General features: G+C 56.0%; 1 protein-coding gene and 1 long non-coding RNA gene across 2 annotated transcripts in view; one reads left to right on the forward strand and one right to left on the reverse strand.

Moving 5' to 3' along the window:
• The first annotated feature begins 1544 nt into the window (after window positions 1–1544).
• LOC135976801 (uncharacterized) overlaps window positions 1545–17172 on the forward strand; it is a 61521-nt gene continuing 45893 nt past the window's right edge. The window contains exon 1 of the long non-coding RNA XR_010594092.1: window positions 1545–2576. This is a non-coding gene — a long non-coding RNA (uncharacterized LOC135976801). The remainder of the gene's footprint in view (window positions 2577–17172) is intronic.
• On the reverse strand, window positions 7669–15177 carry LOC135976880 (trichohyalin-like). Its single transcript, XM_065574628.1, has 3 exons — window positions 14925–15177; window positions 8944–14826; window positions 7669–7847 (listed from the first exon to the last, which is right to left on the reverse strand). Exons 1-3 carry the CDS (start codon window positions 15175–15177, stop codon window positions 7669–7671), a joined length of 6315 nt encoding a protein of 2104 aa, XP_065430700.1.

Consider the following 17172-nt stretch of genomic DNA (forward strand, 5'->3'; position numbering starts at 1 on the left):
TTAGGCTCCTAACTCCCATGAACTTGAATCCACAAAGGTGTTTAGGCTCCTAACTGCCATGAATTTCAATCCACAGAAGTATTTAGGCTCCTAACTCCCATGAACTTGAATCCACAAAGGTGTTTAGGCTCCTAACTGCCATGAATTTCAACCCACAGAAGTATTTAGGCTCCTAACTCCTATGAATTGTAATGGGAGTTGGGAGCCTGAATACCTCTGTGGATCTGGGCCTTAGGGTACATCCAGACTACCCGCCGGATCGGCGGGTAGCGATTGATCTATTGGGGATCGATATAGCGTGTCTAGACGTGATATATGAATCCCCCAAACACGCTCCCGTCGACTCCGGAACTCCACCAGGGCGAGTGGCGGTAGCGGAGTCGACGGGGGAGCCGCGGCCGTCAATCCCGCGCCGTGAGGACAGGAGGTGAGTCGAAATAAGATACGTCAACTTCAGCTACGCGATTCCCGTAGCTGAAGTTGCGTATCTTACATCGACACTGCCCCCCCTCCCCCAGTGTAGACCAGCCCTAAGTCTCCATGCTGCATGTTGAGGGCACTTGGACATTCAGGGCATCAGCAGGGCTAGAATCCAGACCCTCGAGCTCCAAAAGCCCAGGCCTCCCTCTATGTTAGCTGCAGGGGACTCCCCCTCAGCCGTAGGCAGTGTAAGGCTTCTGACACGCAGATGAGCAATAGAGCTTCTAAGCAGCAGAAAGCAGTGACTGCACATGCCCCAGTTCATGACACTACTTACCTGAGTCTCGGAAGAGTTAATGAGACAGTGCAATATAATATTTGCTAAGGCCTACCTGGGCTTCTGCAAGGGGAACGGGAAGAAAGTCCTCTAGTGCAGACGGGGCTGTTCCCTGTAGTAGAGCTGTGTCTGACTGATGACACCCTGGGACCGTGACATAAACAAATGCATCACCTGTAACTTCAGTGGGGTGGCCTGGGTGTAACTGCTGTCAGGACGTGGTCTGATGTGTAGGATTTATTATAACTGTAGCACCCACAAGTCACGGCTGAAAACTGGGCACTGCACAGACAGCCCAGGCCACAAAGAGATTCCAGCCTAAAGAGACATAGGGTGGGAGGGGAAACTGAGGCACACAGCTGGCAGTGAGTTGGCCCAAGGTCACACAGCAGGTCAGTGGAAGAAGGGGCATTACAGCTGTAATTCAGCTGTCCTGAATTATAATCCACTACCTGAGCTGCTACACCATGGTGCCTCCTGTATAAATCCTGCTGACCCCATTTCTAGCCAGGGTGGGGGGCAGAGCTTAACCTAAGAGCATGAGAACCATACTGGGTCAGACCAATGGTCCATATGGTCCAGATTCAGATAGTGACAGTGGCCAATGCCAGGTGATTCAAAGGGAACGAACAGAACAGGGCAATTATCAAGTGATCCATCCCCTGTCAGTCAGAGGCTTAGGGACACTCAGAGCACGGGGTTGCATCCCTGACCACCGTGGCTAATAGCCATTGATGGACCTAGTCACCAGGAACTTATCTAGTTCTTTTTTTGAACTCAGTGATACTTGTAGCCTTCACAACATCCTCTGGCAATGAGTTCCACAGGTCGACTGCGTGTTGTGTGAAGAAGCATTTCCTGTTGTTTATTTTAAATCTGTGTGGTCAGAGTTGTCACCAGTGCTGGTGCTGTGGTGCTCAGGCGTCTCTCTCGCTGGCTTCCAGAAATGGTCCCGCTGCCCTGACTTGGACTATGGGATTTATACCTGCTCCGCAAGCTGCCTCTGCCCGTGCCAGCTCTCCAGCCGCTCCCTGTCCTTGGCACGGAGCTGCTGGCTCATCTCGCTGACTCCACGTGCCAGCGTCTCACCTGCCAACTTCTCTTTCCCCTGTTTAACTCACTCAGGGGGGAACTAATTCACCCCTGTGCAGAGGACCCAGCACGAGGCCCATACACCATTTATCGCCCTCACAGCAGGGCGTAGGAGAGGTCTGGTCTCTCTGCACAAGGGTGAATTTCTGCCCGAACGAGGTCCACTTCTCCTAGCCCTGCAGAAGCTTTAAACAGGTTTCCTGTATCGCTTGCTCAAGGGTTCTTGCAAGACTGTACCCCGGCTGTGCCACCGGAACAGATCCCGCCACTGCTTTTCAGGGATTGCCCAAACTACTGCTACCCGCAGCTGAGTCCGTCTCTGTCGCTTCCTAGCAATCAATCAATCTGCCCCCCCGATGTTTCTCAGCTGGGGCCAAACCAAGCTGGGAGAGGGCAGATCAGGGAGTTTCTGCTCATGGGCCTGATTCTCCACTCTCTTATCCCAGTGACAATCAGCTGTAATTCCCCTGAAGTCAGCGGGGCCACAAGCGTCTCTGCTGGTGTAATGGACCCATGCCTGCCGGGTTACGTCAACAGAGGATCTGTCCCAGTGGAGTTTCCATTCGTGTCAATGAGAGAGAATCTGGCCCATTGACTTGGCTGCAGTGAAAACTACCCCAGCCAGTGTGGGTTTAGTTTCCTGGTTCACTGAGCAAACCCAAGAGAAACTCAGATCACCGTGGACAGCTAAGCAGTTCTAGCCCGAGCGGAAGTCTGTCTGAAAATGGTAAGCGCTGTTGTCCAAGTCACTGGTTCAAATGCCGCGATGCTAAATCTGATTTCCCAGCCCGTGATCGGTAAATGTCCGAGCAAGAAACTTTATCAGAAACACATTTTATTTGCATCCAGGCAGCTTCTGCACGGTGTGGCAGCTTGTACGTCTGCATTCCTGCACCGTACAAATCAACGTGGAGGTTTTAATTTCTTTAAACGCAGCGTCTGGATATTCAGAGCCAGGTTTTCCAGATTGCTCAACTCCCAGTTAGGCAGCAGAACAAAGGAGCCGCTTTTGAGAAGTATTTGGCACTCATTGAGAGCAAGGTGGGTGTGTGGGTGGAAGGGAGGGTCTGCCATTGTTCTCCAGGAGAGCTGTTAGCTGCATATTTCTCTGGAAAATCTGGCCCTAAAACTAGGCCCAAAGCAGAGCGGGATGAAAATGTTGCACAAAATATTTTTGTGATGCAAAATAGCTTTGTAACTAAATGGAAATTTCCATGGGTAGGGGGCGGGGCGGGGAGGGTGTTTTAATCGAATATTGGGGAAATTTTTCCCTTTCCCAAAGTGTCTGGTTTCATCGATTTTGGAGAGAAAATTCCCCCCATCTCCATTTTCATCAAATTTGGGGGGGAAATTTCTCCCCCAAAATCTCTTTTTTTCCATCAAATTTTGCCAAAAAACTGGAACCTGAAAAATTCTCTGAAAAATGTCAGTGTGTATGAAAACTGGGTGGAAAGCCATGTTCTTTGCGGGAGGTTTTCAAAACCACTCGCCCTTGGGCTCCCAACTCACTTAGGCAGTTTTGAAAATTCCACTTTTTGTGTCCCACCTAAAGGCAAAACCAGGGCTAGCTGGGTTTGGACATTTCTTTTTTCTTTGCTACAAGATGAAATCCCAAGGCAGGAGAGATTCAGGTCAATACCAGATTTTGAAATACCAGATTTTGAAGGGGATGCTTTACAAATGGTTCTGTGTTTGGTCAGTGTACTATGTATGAGGATGTTTCCGGACAGGCCATCTGTGTGGACATATGTTTATCATCAAGATACACAATCATCATATTATATGTAACAACATCATCACTTAGTGCATCCCACAGCACGTCAGTATCAGGCAGGAACCTGATAACCCAAAGTTTGTCCTGCTGGATCAGAACACTGGTCCACCACATCCCGTATCCTGCCTCTGGCAGGACCAGTACCTGATACTTTAGAGGAATCATAGAACTGGAAGGGACCTCAAGAGGTCATCTAGTCCAGTCCCCTGCACTCAGGCAGCACTAAGTATTATCTAGACCATCCCTGACAGGTGTTTGTCCAACCTGCTCTTAAAAATCCCCAATGATGGAGATTCTGCAACCTCCCTAGGCAATTTATTCCAGTGCTTAACAACCCTGACAGGAAGTTTTTCCTAATGTCCAACCTAAACCGCCCTTGCTGCAATTTAAGCCCATTGCTTCTTGTCCTATCCTCAGAGGTTCAGAAGAACAATTTTTCTCCCTCCTTCTTGTATCAACCTTTTATTTACTTGAAAACTGCTATCATGTCCCCTCTCAGTCTTCTCTTCTCCAGACTAAACAAACCCAATTTTTTCAATCTTCCCTCATAGGTCATGTTTTCTAGACCTTTAATAAATTTTGTTGCTCTTTTCTGGACTTGCTCCGATTTGTCCACATCTTTCCTGAAATGTGGTGCCCAGAACTGGACACAATACTCCAGCTGAGGCCTAATCAGCATGGAGTGGAGTGGAAGAATGACTTCTCGTGTCTTGGTTACAACACTCCTGCTAATACATCCCAGAATGATGTTCGCTTTTTTTTGCAACAGCGTTACACTGTTGACTCATATATTTAGCTTGTGATCCACTATGACCCCCAGATCCCTTTCCTCAGTACTGCTTCCTAGGCAGTCATTTCCCATTTTGTATGTGCGCAATTGAATGTTCCTTCCTAAGCGGAGTACTTGGCATTTGTCCTTATTGAATTTCATCCTATTTACTTCAGACCATTTCTCCAGTTTGTCCAGATCATTTTGAATTTTAATCCTATCCTCCAAAGCACTTGCAACCCCTCCACCCTTGGTGGGTGGGTGCCCGTGCGATACATGGGTGGGTGAGCTAGGAGTCCTACATGCCAGGGGGGGTAGCCAAGTCACACCCTGAAGTGTGAGATTTGATCATTCCAGATCCATTGTTCCTACCGTGATTTTTTCTGAATGCAGGGAGAGATGGCGGGGAAAGGGGCAGGTTCGGATTTGAAAACCCAGATCAAGTTTCAGACAAACTCACAAAGACAGAGCATGGTGATCCGTCCTTGCCTCTTCCCTCATGTTGTTAAGTCACAGCCCCATCTGCTGGCTGAACGGATCATTTCCATCATAAGTTCACACACACACACACACACACACACACACACACACACACACACACACACACACATTATTGTGGTGGCACCAACAGAGTCCTGGGGGGGCTGCTCTTAAATGGTACGTGTGAGCTTCGATGTAGTGACAAAACCTTCCCCGTGCATTGTCCTTTGGGGCAACAAGAAACAAGGTCCAAAGACAAAGCCAGTGAACTCAGTTGCCATTTATTGTGACTTTTCATGCAATACAACCATGAGAAAAAGAGACCCCTCTAGATACCCCAGTGCTACTCATCTGCCTCAAGGCTTGCGGGAGAGTGAAGCCGAGGTTTCGCTCAGCCAGTGGTTGTGCAGGGCTGTAACTAAATGCTCCCAGAATGGTGGTTTTCCGAGACCTGCATTTCAACCTGCATTTTCCCAACTGAAATGGTCTCCAATCTCCTACAGGACCCAGCAAGTTAGATGGAAAGATACATACAGGTTTTTGTGTTGCACGACAGCAGTTAACAAACAGGCTATTCAGACACAGGACCACAGCGATGAGTGCAGCATAAGCACACAGACAGATAGACACAAAGACCCAATAGATCCAATAAATAAGTAGACCACATAGGGCGGTAGATATGATATAGACACAATGGACAAATGTATGGATAGATAGACAGATGACAAGTGTGTTTGTAGAGAGAGAGATACATAGAGTGGACACCTAGAGACAGTAGTTAGGTAGTTATGCTCGAGTAGATACAGTAGAAAGGTGGCTAGTAAGAGCCTGGACTACTCTTTATTCTAGCCATTCAGGCACCAAACTCACTCACTTTTGTTTCTCAGCCTGTGAAGCCCAAGACCTATGTGAAACCAAGTGGGGATTTCACCCAAGGGCAAAGCACCCCCTAGCCCCTTGTATTGGACACATTTGTGCCAGTACTTGCTAACATGCTCACATGCACCTGAGTCTATAAGGAATCCCGAAAAGACTAGAAGAAAGGTGTAGGGATGAGGTGTTGGAAGCTTCGCCGGAAAGGCTGATGGACAGAAGCCCACACCTTCCACTGGAGAAAGTTGGCGCCACCGCATTTTCCACACTATGGGTGGTCCTGGTGCGGTGGTGCTAGGTAAAGCTGCTTCTCCACCGTCTGCTCCAGCAGATAGACATAGAGTGGATTGCAAGGCAGCGAGGCCTTGACATCATCCGGATCTGTCTCACCCGGCTCCTCCTCTGCGTTTGCAGGCTCAGGATGGCTCTGGCTCCATTCACCTTCTTCGGGTTCCTCTCCCAGCCGTGGAAGAGGCTCCCTGGCCTGGTGGCTGCTCCTCTCACGCTCTTCTTGAGGGTCCCTTGGCCGATGGCGGCTCCCGTCGCCCTGTTGAGGTTCAATGTCTGGTTGGAGGTGGCTCGCTTCTCCCCCTTGTGGCGGCTGATGGCGGCTCCCTTCTGTTCGTGGTTCCGGGCCACGTGGCTGTTCCTGGCTCTCCACCTCTTCTAGCGGCTGAGACTCTGGTGTCTGCCTGAGGACCCCATCGCCCTCCTTCTGTTCTGGTTCACAGAGCTGAGGCTGGCTGCCGTCATCTTCCCTAGGTTCAGATTCACTTGTCTTCTGGGGGTTGCCCTCATCCCCTGGTGCTGCGCTCTCCCTGGGCTGAAGCTGGCTTCCCTCATCGCCAGTGGGTGGAGGCTCATGTGTTGCAGGGCATCTCCTGGAATCATCTGTTGATTCAGGATCATGCGGCTCACGCAGGGTCCCCTCATTCTCTACAGGCTCACTAGACGGAGGCAAATTCCCCTCCTCATGTGGTGGCTCAGGTGTCTGTGACTGAATGCTGCACCTCTCACCTTCTCTAGGTTCAGGCTCACGTGGCTGTCGGCGGCTCCCCTCATCCTCTCTAGGTTCAGGCTCACGTGGCTGTCGGCGGCTCCCCTCATCCTCTCTAGGTTCAGGCTCACGTGGCTGTCGATGGCTCCCCTCATCCTCTCCAGGTTCAGGCTCACGTGGCTGTCGGCGGCTCCTCTCATCCTCTCTAGGTTCAGGCTCACGTGGCTGTCGGCGGCTCCCCTCATCCTCTCTAGGTTCAGGCTCACGTGGCTGTCGATGGCTCCCCTCATCCTCTCCAGGTTCAGGCTCACGTGGCTGTCGGCGGCTCCTCTCATCCTCTCTAGGTTCAGGCTCACGTGGCTGTCGGCGGCTCCTCTCATCCTCTCTTGGTTCAGGCTCACGTGGCTGTTGGCGGCTCCTCTCATCCTCTCTAGGTTCAGGCTCACGTGGCTGTTGGCGGCTCCCCTCATCCTCCCTAGGTTCAGGCTCACGTGGCTGTCGGCGGCTCCTCTCATCCTCTCTAGGTTCAGGCTCACGTGGCTGTCGGTGGCTCCTCTCATCCTCTCTAGGTTCAGGCTCACGTGGCTGTCGGCGGCTCCTCTCTTCCTCTCTTGGTTCAGGCTCACGTGGCTGTCGGCGGCTCCCCTCATACTCTCTAGGTTCAGGCTCACGTGGCTGTCGGCGGCTCCTCTCATCCTCTCTAGGTTCAGGCTCACGTGGCTGACGGTGGCTTCTCTCATCCTCTCTAGGTTCAGGCTCACGTGGCTGATGGCGACTCCCCTCATCCTCTCTACGTTCAGGCTCACGTGGCTGTCGGCGGCTTCTCTCATCCTCTCGCGGTTCAGGCTCACGTGGCTGTCGGCGGCTCCCCTCATCCTCTCTTGGTTCAGGCTCACATGGCTGTTGGCGGCTCCTCTCTTCCTCTTTTATTTCAGGCTCACGTAGCTGTCGTCGCCTCCTCTCATCCTCTCTAAGTTCAGGCTCACGTGGCTGACGGTGGCTCCTCTCATCCTCTCTTGGCTCAGGATCATGTGGCTGTCGGCGGCTCCCCTCATCCTCTCTTGGTTCAGGCTCACGTGGCTGTTGGCGGCTCCTCTCATCCTCTCTAGGTTCAGGCTCACGTGGCTGTCGGCGGCTCCTCTCATCCTCTCTAGGTTCAGGCTCACGTGGCTGTCGGCGGCTCCTCTCATCCTCTCTAGGTTCAGGCTCACGTGGCTGTCGGCAGCTCCTCTCATCCTCTCTTGGTTCAGGCTCACGTGGCTGTCGGCGGCTCCCCTCAGCCTCTCTAGGTTCAGGCTCACGTGGCTGTCGGTGGCTCCCCTCATCCTCTTTAGGTTCAGGCTCATGTGGCTGACGGCGGCTCCTCTCATCCTCTCTAGGTTCAGGGACACGTGGCTGTCGGCGGCTCCTCTCATCCTCTCTAGGTTCAGGGACACGTGGCTGTCGGCGGCTCCTCTCATCCTCTCTAGGTTCAGGGACACGTGGCTGTCGGCGGCTCCTCTCATCCTCTCTAGGTTCAGGCTCACGTGGCTGTCGGCGATTCCTCTCATCCTCTCTAGGTTCAGGCTCACGTGGCTGTCGGCGATTCCTCTCATCCTCTCTAGGTTCAGGCTCACGTGGCTGTCGGCGGCTCCTCTCATCCTCTCTTGGTTCAGGCTCATGTGGCTGTCGGCGGCTCCTCTCATCCTCTCTACGTTCAGGCTCAGGTGGCTGTCGGCGGCTCCCCTCATCCTCTCTAGGTTCAGGCTCACGTGGTTGTCGACGGCTCCTCTCATCCTCTCGTGGTTCAGGCTCACGTGGCTGTCGGCGGCTCCCCTCATCCTCTTTAGGTTCAGGCTCACGTGGCTGTCGGCGGCTCCCCTCATCCTCTCTAGGTTCAGGCTCACGTGGCTGTCGGCAGCTCCCCTCATCCTCTCTTGGTTCAGGCTCACATAGCTGTTGGCGGCTCCCCTCATCCTCTTTTATTTCAGGCTCATGTGGCTGACGGCGGCTCCTCTCATCCTCTCTACGTTCAGGCTCACGTGGCTGTCGGCGGCTCCTCTCATCCTCTCTTGGTTCAGGCTCACGTGGCTGTCGGCGGCTCCCCTCATCCTCCCTAGGTTCAGGCTCACGTGGCTGTCGGTGGCTCCTCTCATCCTCTCTAGGTTCAGGCTCACGTGGCTGTCGGCGGCTCCTCTCATCCTCTCTAGGTTCAGGCTCACGTGGCTGACGGTGGCTTCTCTCATCCTCTCTAGGTTCAGGCTCACGTGGCTGATGGCGACTCCCCTCATCCTCTCTACGTTCAGGCTCACGTGGCTGTTGGCGGCTCCTCTCTTCCTCTTTTATTTCAGGCTCACGTGGCTGTCGTCGCCTCCTCTCATCCTCTCTAGGTTCAGGCTCACGTGGCTGACGGTGACTCCCCTCATCCTCTCTTGGTTCAGGCTCATGTGGCTGACGGCAGCTCCCCTCATCCTCCCTAGGTTCAGGCTCACGTGGCTGTTGGCGGCTCCTCTCATCCTCTCTAGGTTCAGGCCCATGTGGCTGACGGCGGCTCCTCTCTTCGTCTTTTATTTCAGGCTCACGTGGCTGATGGCGACTCTTCTCTTCCTCTCTTGCTTCAGGCTCACGTGGCTGACGGCGGCTCCTTTCATCCCCTCTAGGTTCAGGCTCACGTGGCTGACGGCGGCTCCTCTCATCCTCTCTAGGTTCAGGCTCACGTGGCTGTTGGCGGTTCCTCTCATCCCCTCTAGGTTCAGGCTCACGTGGCTGACGGCGGTTCCTCTCATCCCCTCTAGGTTCAGGCTCATGTGGCTGTCGGCGGCTCCCCTCATCCTCTTTAGGTTCAGGCTCACGTGGCTGTCGGCGGCTCCCCTCATCCTCTCTTGGTTCAGGCTCACGTGGCTGTCGGCGGCTCCTCTCATCCTCTCTCCATTGAGGCTCACGTGGCTGCTGGTGACTTCTCTTTTCCTCTCTTTGTTCAGGCTCACATGGTTCACAGCGGCTCCTTTCTCCTTCTCTAGCTTCAGGTTCACATGACTGATGGCGACTCCACCCATCCCCTCTTAATTCAGGCCCATGTGGCTGACGGCGGCTCCTGTTATCTTCTCGTGGTTCAGGCTCATGTGGCTGTCGGCGCCTCCTCTCATCCTCTCTTGGTTCAGGCTCACGTGGCTGTCGGCGGCTCCCCTCATCCTCTCTAGATTCAGGCTTACGTGGCTGTTGGCACCTCCTCTCATCCTCTCTCCATTGAGGCTCACGTGGCTGCTGGTGACTTCTCTTTTCCTCTCTTTGTTCAGGCTCACATGGTTCACGGCGGCTCCTTTCTCCTTCTCTAGCTTCAGGTTCACATGACTGATGGCGACTCCACCCATCCCCTCTTAATTCAGGCCCATGTGGGTGACGGCGGCTCCTCTCATCCTCTCTTGGCTCAGGCTCACGTGGCTGTCGACGGCTCCTCTCATCCTCTCTTGGTTCAGGCTCACGTGGTTGTCGATGGCTCCTCTCATCCTCTCTTGGTCCAGGCTCACGTGGCTGTCGGCGGCTCCCCTCATCCTCTCTTGGTTCAGGCTCACGTGCCTGTCGGCGGCTCCTCTCATCCTCTCTAGGTTCAGGCTCACGTGGCTGACGGTGGCTTCTCTCATCCTCTCTAGGTTCAGGCTCACGTGGCTGATGGCGACTCCCCTCATCCTCTCTACGTTCAGGCTCACGTGGCTGTTGGCGGCTCCTCTCTTCCTCTTTTATTTCAGGCTCACGTGGCTGTCGTCGCCTCCTCTCATCCTCTCTAGGTTCAGGCTCACGTGGCTGACGGTGACTCCCCTCATCCTCTCTTGGTTCAGGCTCATGTGGCTGACGGCAGCTCCCCTCATCCTCCCTAGGTTCAGGCTCACGTGGCTGTTGGCGGCTCCTCTCATCCTCTCTAGGTTCAGGCCCATGTGGCTGACGGCGGCTCCTCTCTTCGTCTTTTATTTCAGGCTCACGTGGCTGATGGCGACTCTTCTCTTCCTCTCTTGCTTCAGGCTCACGTGGCTGACGGCGGCTCCTTTCATCCCCTCTAGGTTCAGGCTCACGTGGCTGACGGCGGCTCCTCTCATCCTCTCTAGGTTCAGGCTCACGTGGCTGTTGGCGGTTCCTCTCATCCCCTCTAGGTTCAGGCTCACGTGGCTGACGGCGGTTCCTCTCATCCCCTCTAGGTTCAGGCTCATGTGGCTGTCGGCGGCTCCCCTCATCCTCTTTAGGTTCAGGCTCACGTGGCTGTCGGCGGCTCCCCTCATCCTCTCTTGGTTCAGGCTCACGTGGCTGTCGGCGGCTCCTCTCATCCTCTCTCCATTGAGGCTCACGTGGCTGCTGGTGACTTCTCTTTTCCTCTCTTTGTTCAGGCTCACATGGTTCACAGCGGCTCCTTTCTCCTTCTCTAGCTTCAGGTTCACATGACTGATGGCGACTCCACCCATCCCCTCTTAATTCAGGCCCATGTGGCTGACGGCGGCTCCTGTTATCTTCTCGTGGTTCAGGCTCATGTGGCTGTCGGCGCCTCCTCTCATCCTCTCTTGGTTCAGGCTCACGTGGCTGTCGGCGGCTCCCCTCATCCTCTCTAGATTCAGGCTTACGTGGCTGTTGGCACCTCCTCTCATCCTCTCTCCATTGAGGCTCACGTGGCTGCTGGTGACTTCTCTTTTCCTCTCTTTGTTCAGGCTCACATGGTTCACGGCGGCTCCTTTCTCCTTCTCTAGCTTCAGGTTCACATGACTGATGGCGACTCCACCCATCCCCTCTTAATTCAGGCCCATGTGGGTGACGGCGGCTCCTCTCATCCTCTCTTGGCTCAGGCTCACGTGGCTGTCGACGGCTCCTCTCATCCTCTCTTGGTTCAGGCTCACGTGGTTGTCGATGGCTCCTCTCATCCTCTCTTGGTCCAGGCTCACGTGGCTGTCGGCGGCTCCCCTCATCCTCTCTTGGTTCAGGCTCACGTGCCTGTCGGCGGCTCCTCTCATCCTCTCTAGGTTCAGGCTCACGTGGCTGACGGTGGCTTCTCTCATCCTCTCTAGGTTCAGGCTCACGTGGCTGATGGCGACTCCCCTCATCCTCTCTACGTTCAGGCTCACGTGGCTGTTGGCGGCTCCTCTCTTCCTCTTTTATTTCAGGCTCACGTGGCTGTCGTCGCCTCCTCTCATCCTCTCTAGGTTCAGGCTCACGTGGCTGACGGTGACTCCCCTCATCCTCTCTTGGTTCAGGCTCATGTGGCTGACGGCAGCTCCCCTCATCCTCCCTAGGTTCAGGCTCACGTGGCTGTTGGCGGCTCCTCTCATCCTCTCTAGGTTCAGGCCCATGTGGCTGACGGCGGCTCCTCTCTTCGTCTTTTATTTCAGGCTCACGTGGCTGATGGCGACTCTTCTCTTCCTCTCTTGCTTCAGGCTCACGTGGCTGACGGCGGCTCCTTTCATCCCCTCTAGGTTCAGGCTCACGTGGCTGACGGCGGCTCCTCTCATCCTCTCTAGGTTCAGGCTCACGTGGCTGTTGGCGGTTCCTCTCATCCCCTCTAGGTTCAGGCTCACGTGGCTGACGGCGGTTCCTCTCATCCCCTCTAGGTTCAGGCTCATGTGGCTGTCGGCGGCTCCCCTCATCCTCTTTAGGTTCAGGCTCACGTGGCTGTCGGCGGCTCCCCTCATCCTCTCTTGGTTCAGGCTCACGTGGCTGTCGGCGGCTCCTCTCATCCTCTCTCCATTGAGGCTCACGTGGCTGCTGGTGACTTCTCTTTTCCTCTCTTTGTTCAGGCTCACATGGTTCACAGCGGCTCCTTTCTCCTTCTCTAGCTTCAGGTTCACATGACTGATGGCGACTCCACCCATCCCCTCTTAATTCAGGCCCATGTGGCTGACGGCGGCTCCTGTTATCTTCTCGTGGTTCAGGCTCATGTGGCTGTCGGCGCCTCCTCTCATCCTCTCTTGGTTCAGGCTCACGTGGCTGTCGGCGGCTCCCCTCATCCTCTCTAGATTCAGGCTTACGTGGCTGTCGGCGGCTCCCCTCATCCTCTCTTGGTTCAGGCTCATGTGGCTGTTGGCACCTCCTCTCATCCTCTCTCCATTGAGGCTCACGTGGCTGCTGGTGACTTCTCTTTTCCTCTCTTTGTTCAGGCTCACATGGTTCACGGCGGCTCCTTTCTCCTTCTCTAGCTTCAGGTTCACATGACTGATGGCGACTCCACCCATCCCCTCTTAATTCAGGCCCATGTGGGTGACGGCGGCTCCTCTCATCCTCTCTTGGTTCAGGCTCACGTGGTTGTCGATGGCTCCTCTCATCCTCTCTTGGTCCAGGCTCACGTGGCTGTCGGCGGCTCCCCTCATCCTCTCTTGGTTCAGGCTCACGTGGCTGATGGCGGCTTCTCTGCTCCTCTCTTGCTTCAGGCTCACGTGGCTGTCGGCGCCTCCTCTCATCCTCTCTTGGTTCAGACTCACGTGGCTGACGGCAGCTCCTCTCATCCTCTCTAGGTTCAGGCTCATGTGGCTGTCGGCGGCTCCTCTCATCCTCTCTTGGTTCAGGCTCACGTGCCTGTCGGCGGCTCCTCTCATCCTCTCTAGGTTCAGGCTCACGTGGCTGTCGGCGGCTCCTCTCATCCTCTCTAGGTTCAGGCTCACGTGGCTGTCGGCGGCTCCTCTCATCCTCTCTAGGTTCAGGCTCACGTGGCTGTCGGCGACTCCCCTCATCCTCTCTTGGTTCAGGCTCACGTGGCTGTCGGCGGCTCCCCTCATCCTCTCTTGGTTCAGGCTCACGTGGCTGTCGGCGGCTCCTCTCTTCCTCTTTTATTTCAGGCTCACGTGGCTGACGGCGGCTCCCCTCATCCTCTCTTGGTTCAGGCTCACGTGGCTGTCGGCGGCTCCTCTCATCCTCTCTCTGTTCAGGCTCACGTGGCTGTCGGCGGCTCCTCTCATCCTCTCTCGGTTCAGGCTTACGTGGCTGTCGGCGGCTCCTCTCTTCCTCTCTAGGTTCAGGCTCACGTGGCTGTCGGCGGCTCCTCTCATCCTCTCTCGGTTCAGGCTCACATGGTTCACGGCGTCTCCTCTCTTCCTCTCTAGGTTCAGGCTGACGTGACTGATGGTGACTCCACCAATCCTCTCGTAGTTCAGGGTCACCTGGCTGTCGGCGGCTCTTCTCATCCTCTCTAGGTTCAGGCTCACGTGGCTGTCGGCGGCTCCCCTCATCCTCTCTAGGTTCAGGCTCACGTGGCTGTTGGCGGCTCCTCTCATCCTCTCTAGGTTCAGGCTCACGTGGCTGTCGGCGGCTCCCCTCATCCTCTCTTGGTTCAGGCTCACGTGGCTGTCGGCGGCTCCCCTTATCCTCTCTTGGTTTAGGCTCACGTGGCTGTCGGCGGCTCCTCTCTTCCTCTTTTATTTCAGGCTCACGTGGCTGACGGCGGCTCCCCTCATCCTCTCTTGGTTCAGGCTCACGTGGCTGTCGGCGGCTCCTCTCATCCTCTCTCTGTTCAGGGTCACGTGGCTGTCGGTGGCTCCTCTCATCCTCTCTTGGTTCAGGCTTACGTGGCTGTCGGCGGCTTCTCTCTTCCTCTCTAGGTTCAGGCTCACGTGGCTGTCGGCGGCTCCTCTCATCCTCTCTAGGTTCAGGCTCACGTGGCTGTCGGCGGCTCCTCTCATCCTCTCCACGTTCAGGCTCACGTGGCTGTCGGCGGCTCCTCTCATCCTCTCCACGTTCAGGCTCACGTGGCTGTCGGCGGCTCCTCTCATCCTCTCTAGATTCAGGCTCACGTGGCTGTCGGCGGCTCCCCTCATCCTCTCTAGGTTCAGGCTCATGTGGCTGTCGGCGGCTCCTCTCATCCTCTCTAGGTTCAGGCTCACGTGGCTGTCGGCGACTCCCCTCATCCTCTCTTGGTTCAGGCTCACGTGGCTGTCGGCGGCTCCCCTCATCCTCTCTTGGTTCAGGCTCACGTGGCTGTCGGCGGCTCCTCTCTTCCTCTTTTATTTCAGGCTCACGTGGCTGACGGCGGCTCCCCTCATCCTCTCTTGGTTCAGGCTCACGTGGCTGTCGGCGGCTCCTCTCATCCTCTCTCTGTTCAGGCTCACGTGGCTGTCGGCGGCTCCTCTCATCCTCTCTTGGTTCAGGCTTACGTGGCTGTCGGCGGCTCCTCTCTTCCTCTCTAGGTTCAGGGACACGTGGCTGTCGGCGGCTCCTCTCATCCTCTCTCGGTTCAGGCTCACATGGTTCACGGCGTCTCCTCTCTTCTTCTCTAGCTTCAGGCTCACGTGGCTGTTGGCGGCTTCTCTCATCCTCTCTAGGTTCAGGCTCACGTGGGTGTCGGCGGCTCCCCTCATCCTCTCTAGGTTCAGGCTGACGTGACTGATGGTGACTCCACCAATCCTCTCGTAGTTCAGGGTCACCTGGCTGTCGGCGGCTCTTCTCATCCTCTCTAGGTTCAGGCTCACGTGGCTGTCGGCGGCTCCCCTCATCCTCTCTAGGTTCAGGCTCACGTGGCTGTTGGCGGCTCCTCTCATCCTCTCTAGGTTCAGGCTCACGTGGCTGTCGGCGGCTCCCCTCATCCTCTCTTGGTTCAGGCTCACGTGGCTGTCGGCGGCTCCCCTTATCCTCTCTTGGTTTAGGCTCACGTGGCTGTCGGCGGCTCCTCTCTTCCTCTTTTATTTCAGGCTCACGTGGCTGACGGCGGCTCCCCTCATCCTCTCTTGGTTCAGGCTCACGTGGCTGTCGGCGGCTCCTCTCATCCTCTCTTGGTTCAGGCTTACGTGGCTGTCGGCGGCTTCTCTCTTCCTCTCTAGGTTCAGGCTCACGTGGCTGTCGGCGGCTCCTCTCACCCTCTCTAGGTTCAGGCTCACGTGGCTGTCGGCGGCTCCTCTCATCCTCTCCACGTTCAGGCTCACATGGCTGTCGGCGGCTCCTCTCATCCTCTCTAGGTTCAGGCTCACGTGGCTGTCGGCGGCTCCCCTCATCCTCTCTTGGTTCAGGCTCACGTGGCTGTCGGCGGCTCCCCTTATCCTCTCTTGGTTTAGGCTCACGTGGCTGTCGGCGGCTCCTCTCTTCCTCTTTTATTTCAGGCTCACGTGGCTGACGGCGGCTCCCCTCATCCTCTCTTGGTTCAGGCTCACGTGGCTGTCGGCGGCTCCTCTCATCCTCTCTTGGTTCAGGCTTACGTGGCTGTCGGCGGCTTCTCTCTTCCTCTCTAGGTTCAGGCTCACGTGGCTGTCGGCGGCTCCTCTCACCCTCTCTAGGTTCAGGCTCACGTGGCTGTCGGCGGCTCCTCTCATCCTCTCCACGTTCAGGCTCACGTGGCTGTCGGCGGCTCCTCTCATCCTCTCTAGGTTCAGGGACACGTGGCTGTCGGCGGCTCCCCTCATCCTCTCTAGGTTCAGGCTCACGTGGCTGTCGGCGGCTCCCCTCATCCTCTCTAGGTTCAGGCTCACGTGGCTGTTGGCGGCTCCTCTCATCCTCTCTAGGTTCAGGCTCACGTGGCTGTCGGCGGCTCCCCTCATCCTCTCTTGGTTCAGGCTCACGTGGCTGTCGGCGGCTCCCCTTATCCTCTCTTGGTTTAGGCTCACGTGGCTGTCGGCGGCTCCTCTCTTCCTCTTTTATTTCAGGCTCACGTGGCTGATGGCGGCTCCCCTCATCCTCTCTTGGTTCAGGCTCACGTGGCTGTCGGCGGCTCCTCTCATCCTCTCTCTGTTCAGGGTCACGTGGCTGTCGGCGGCTCCCCTCATCCTCTCTAGGTTCAGGCTGACGTGACTGATGGTGACTCCACCAATCCTCTCGTAGTTCAGGGTCACCTGGCTGTCGGCGGCTCTTCTCATCCTCTCTAGGTTCAGGCTCACGTGGCTGTCGGCGGCTCCTCTCATCCTCTCTAGGTTCAGGCTCACGTGGCTGTCGGCGGCTCCTCTCATCCTCTCTAGGTTCAGGCTCACGTGGCTGTTGGCGGCTCCCCTCAGCCTCTCTAGGTTCAGGCTCACGTGGCTGTCGGTGGCTTCTCTCATCCTCTCTAGGTTCAGGCTCACGTGGCTGTCGGTGGCTCCTCTCATCCTCTCTAGGTTCAGGCTCACGTGGCTGTCGGCGGCTCCTCTCATCCTCTCTAGGTTCAGGCTCACGTGGCTGTCGGCGGCTCCTCTCATCCTCTCTAGGTTCAGGCTCACGTGGCTGTCGGTGGCTCCTCTCATCCTCTCTCTGTTCAGGCTCACGTGGCTGTCGGCGGCTCCCCTCATCTTCTCTAGGTTCAGGCTCACGTGGCTGTCGGCGGCTCCTCTCATCCTCTCTGGGTTCAGGCTCACGTGGGTGTCGGCGGCTCCCCTCATCCTCTCTAGTTTCAGGCTGATGTGACTGATGGTGACTCCACCAATCCTCTCGTAGTTCAGGGTCACCTGGCTGTCGGCGGCTCCTCTCATCCTCTCTAGGTTCAGGCTCACGTGGCTGTCGGCGGCTCCTCTCATCCTCTCTAGTTTCTG

Source organism: Chrysemys picta, chromosome 20 (assembly GCF_011386835.1).
Source record: "Chrysemys picta bellii isolate R12L10 chromosome 20, ASM1138683v2, whole genome shotgun sequence".
NCBI classification, from domain to species: domain Eukaryota; kingdom Metazoa; phylum Chordata; order Testudines; family Emydidae; genus Chrysemys; species Chrysemys picta.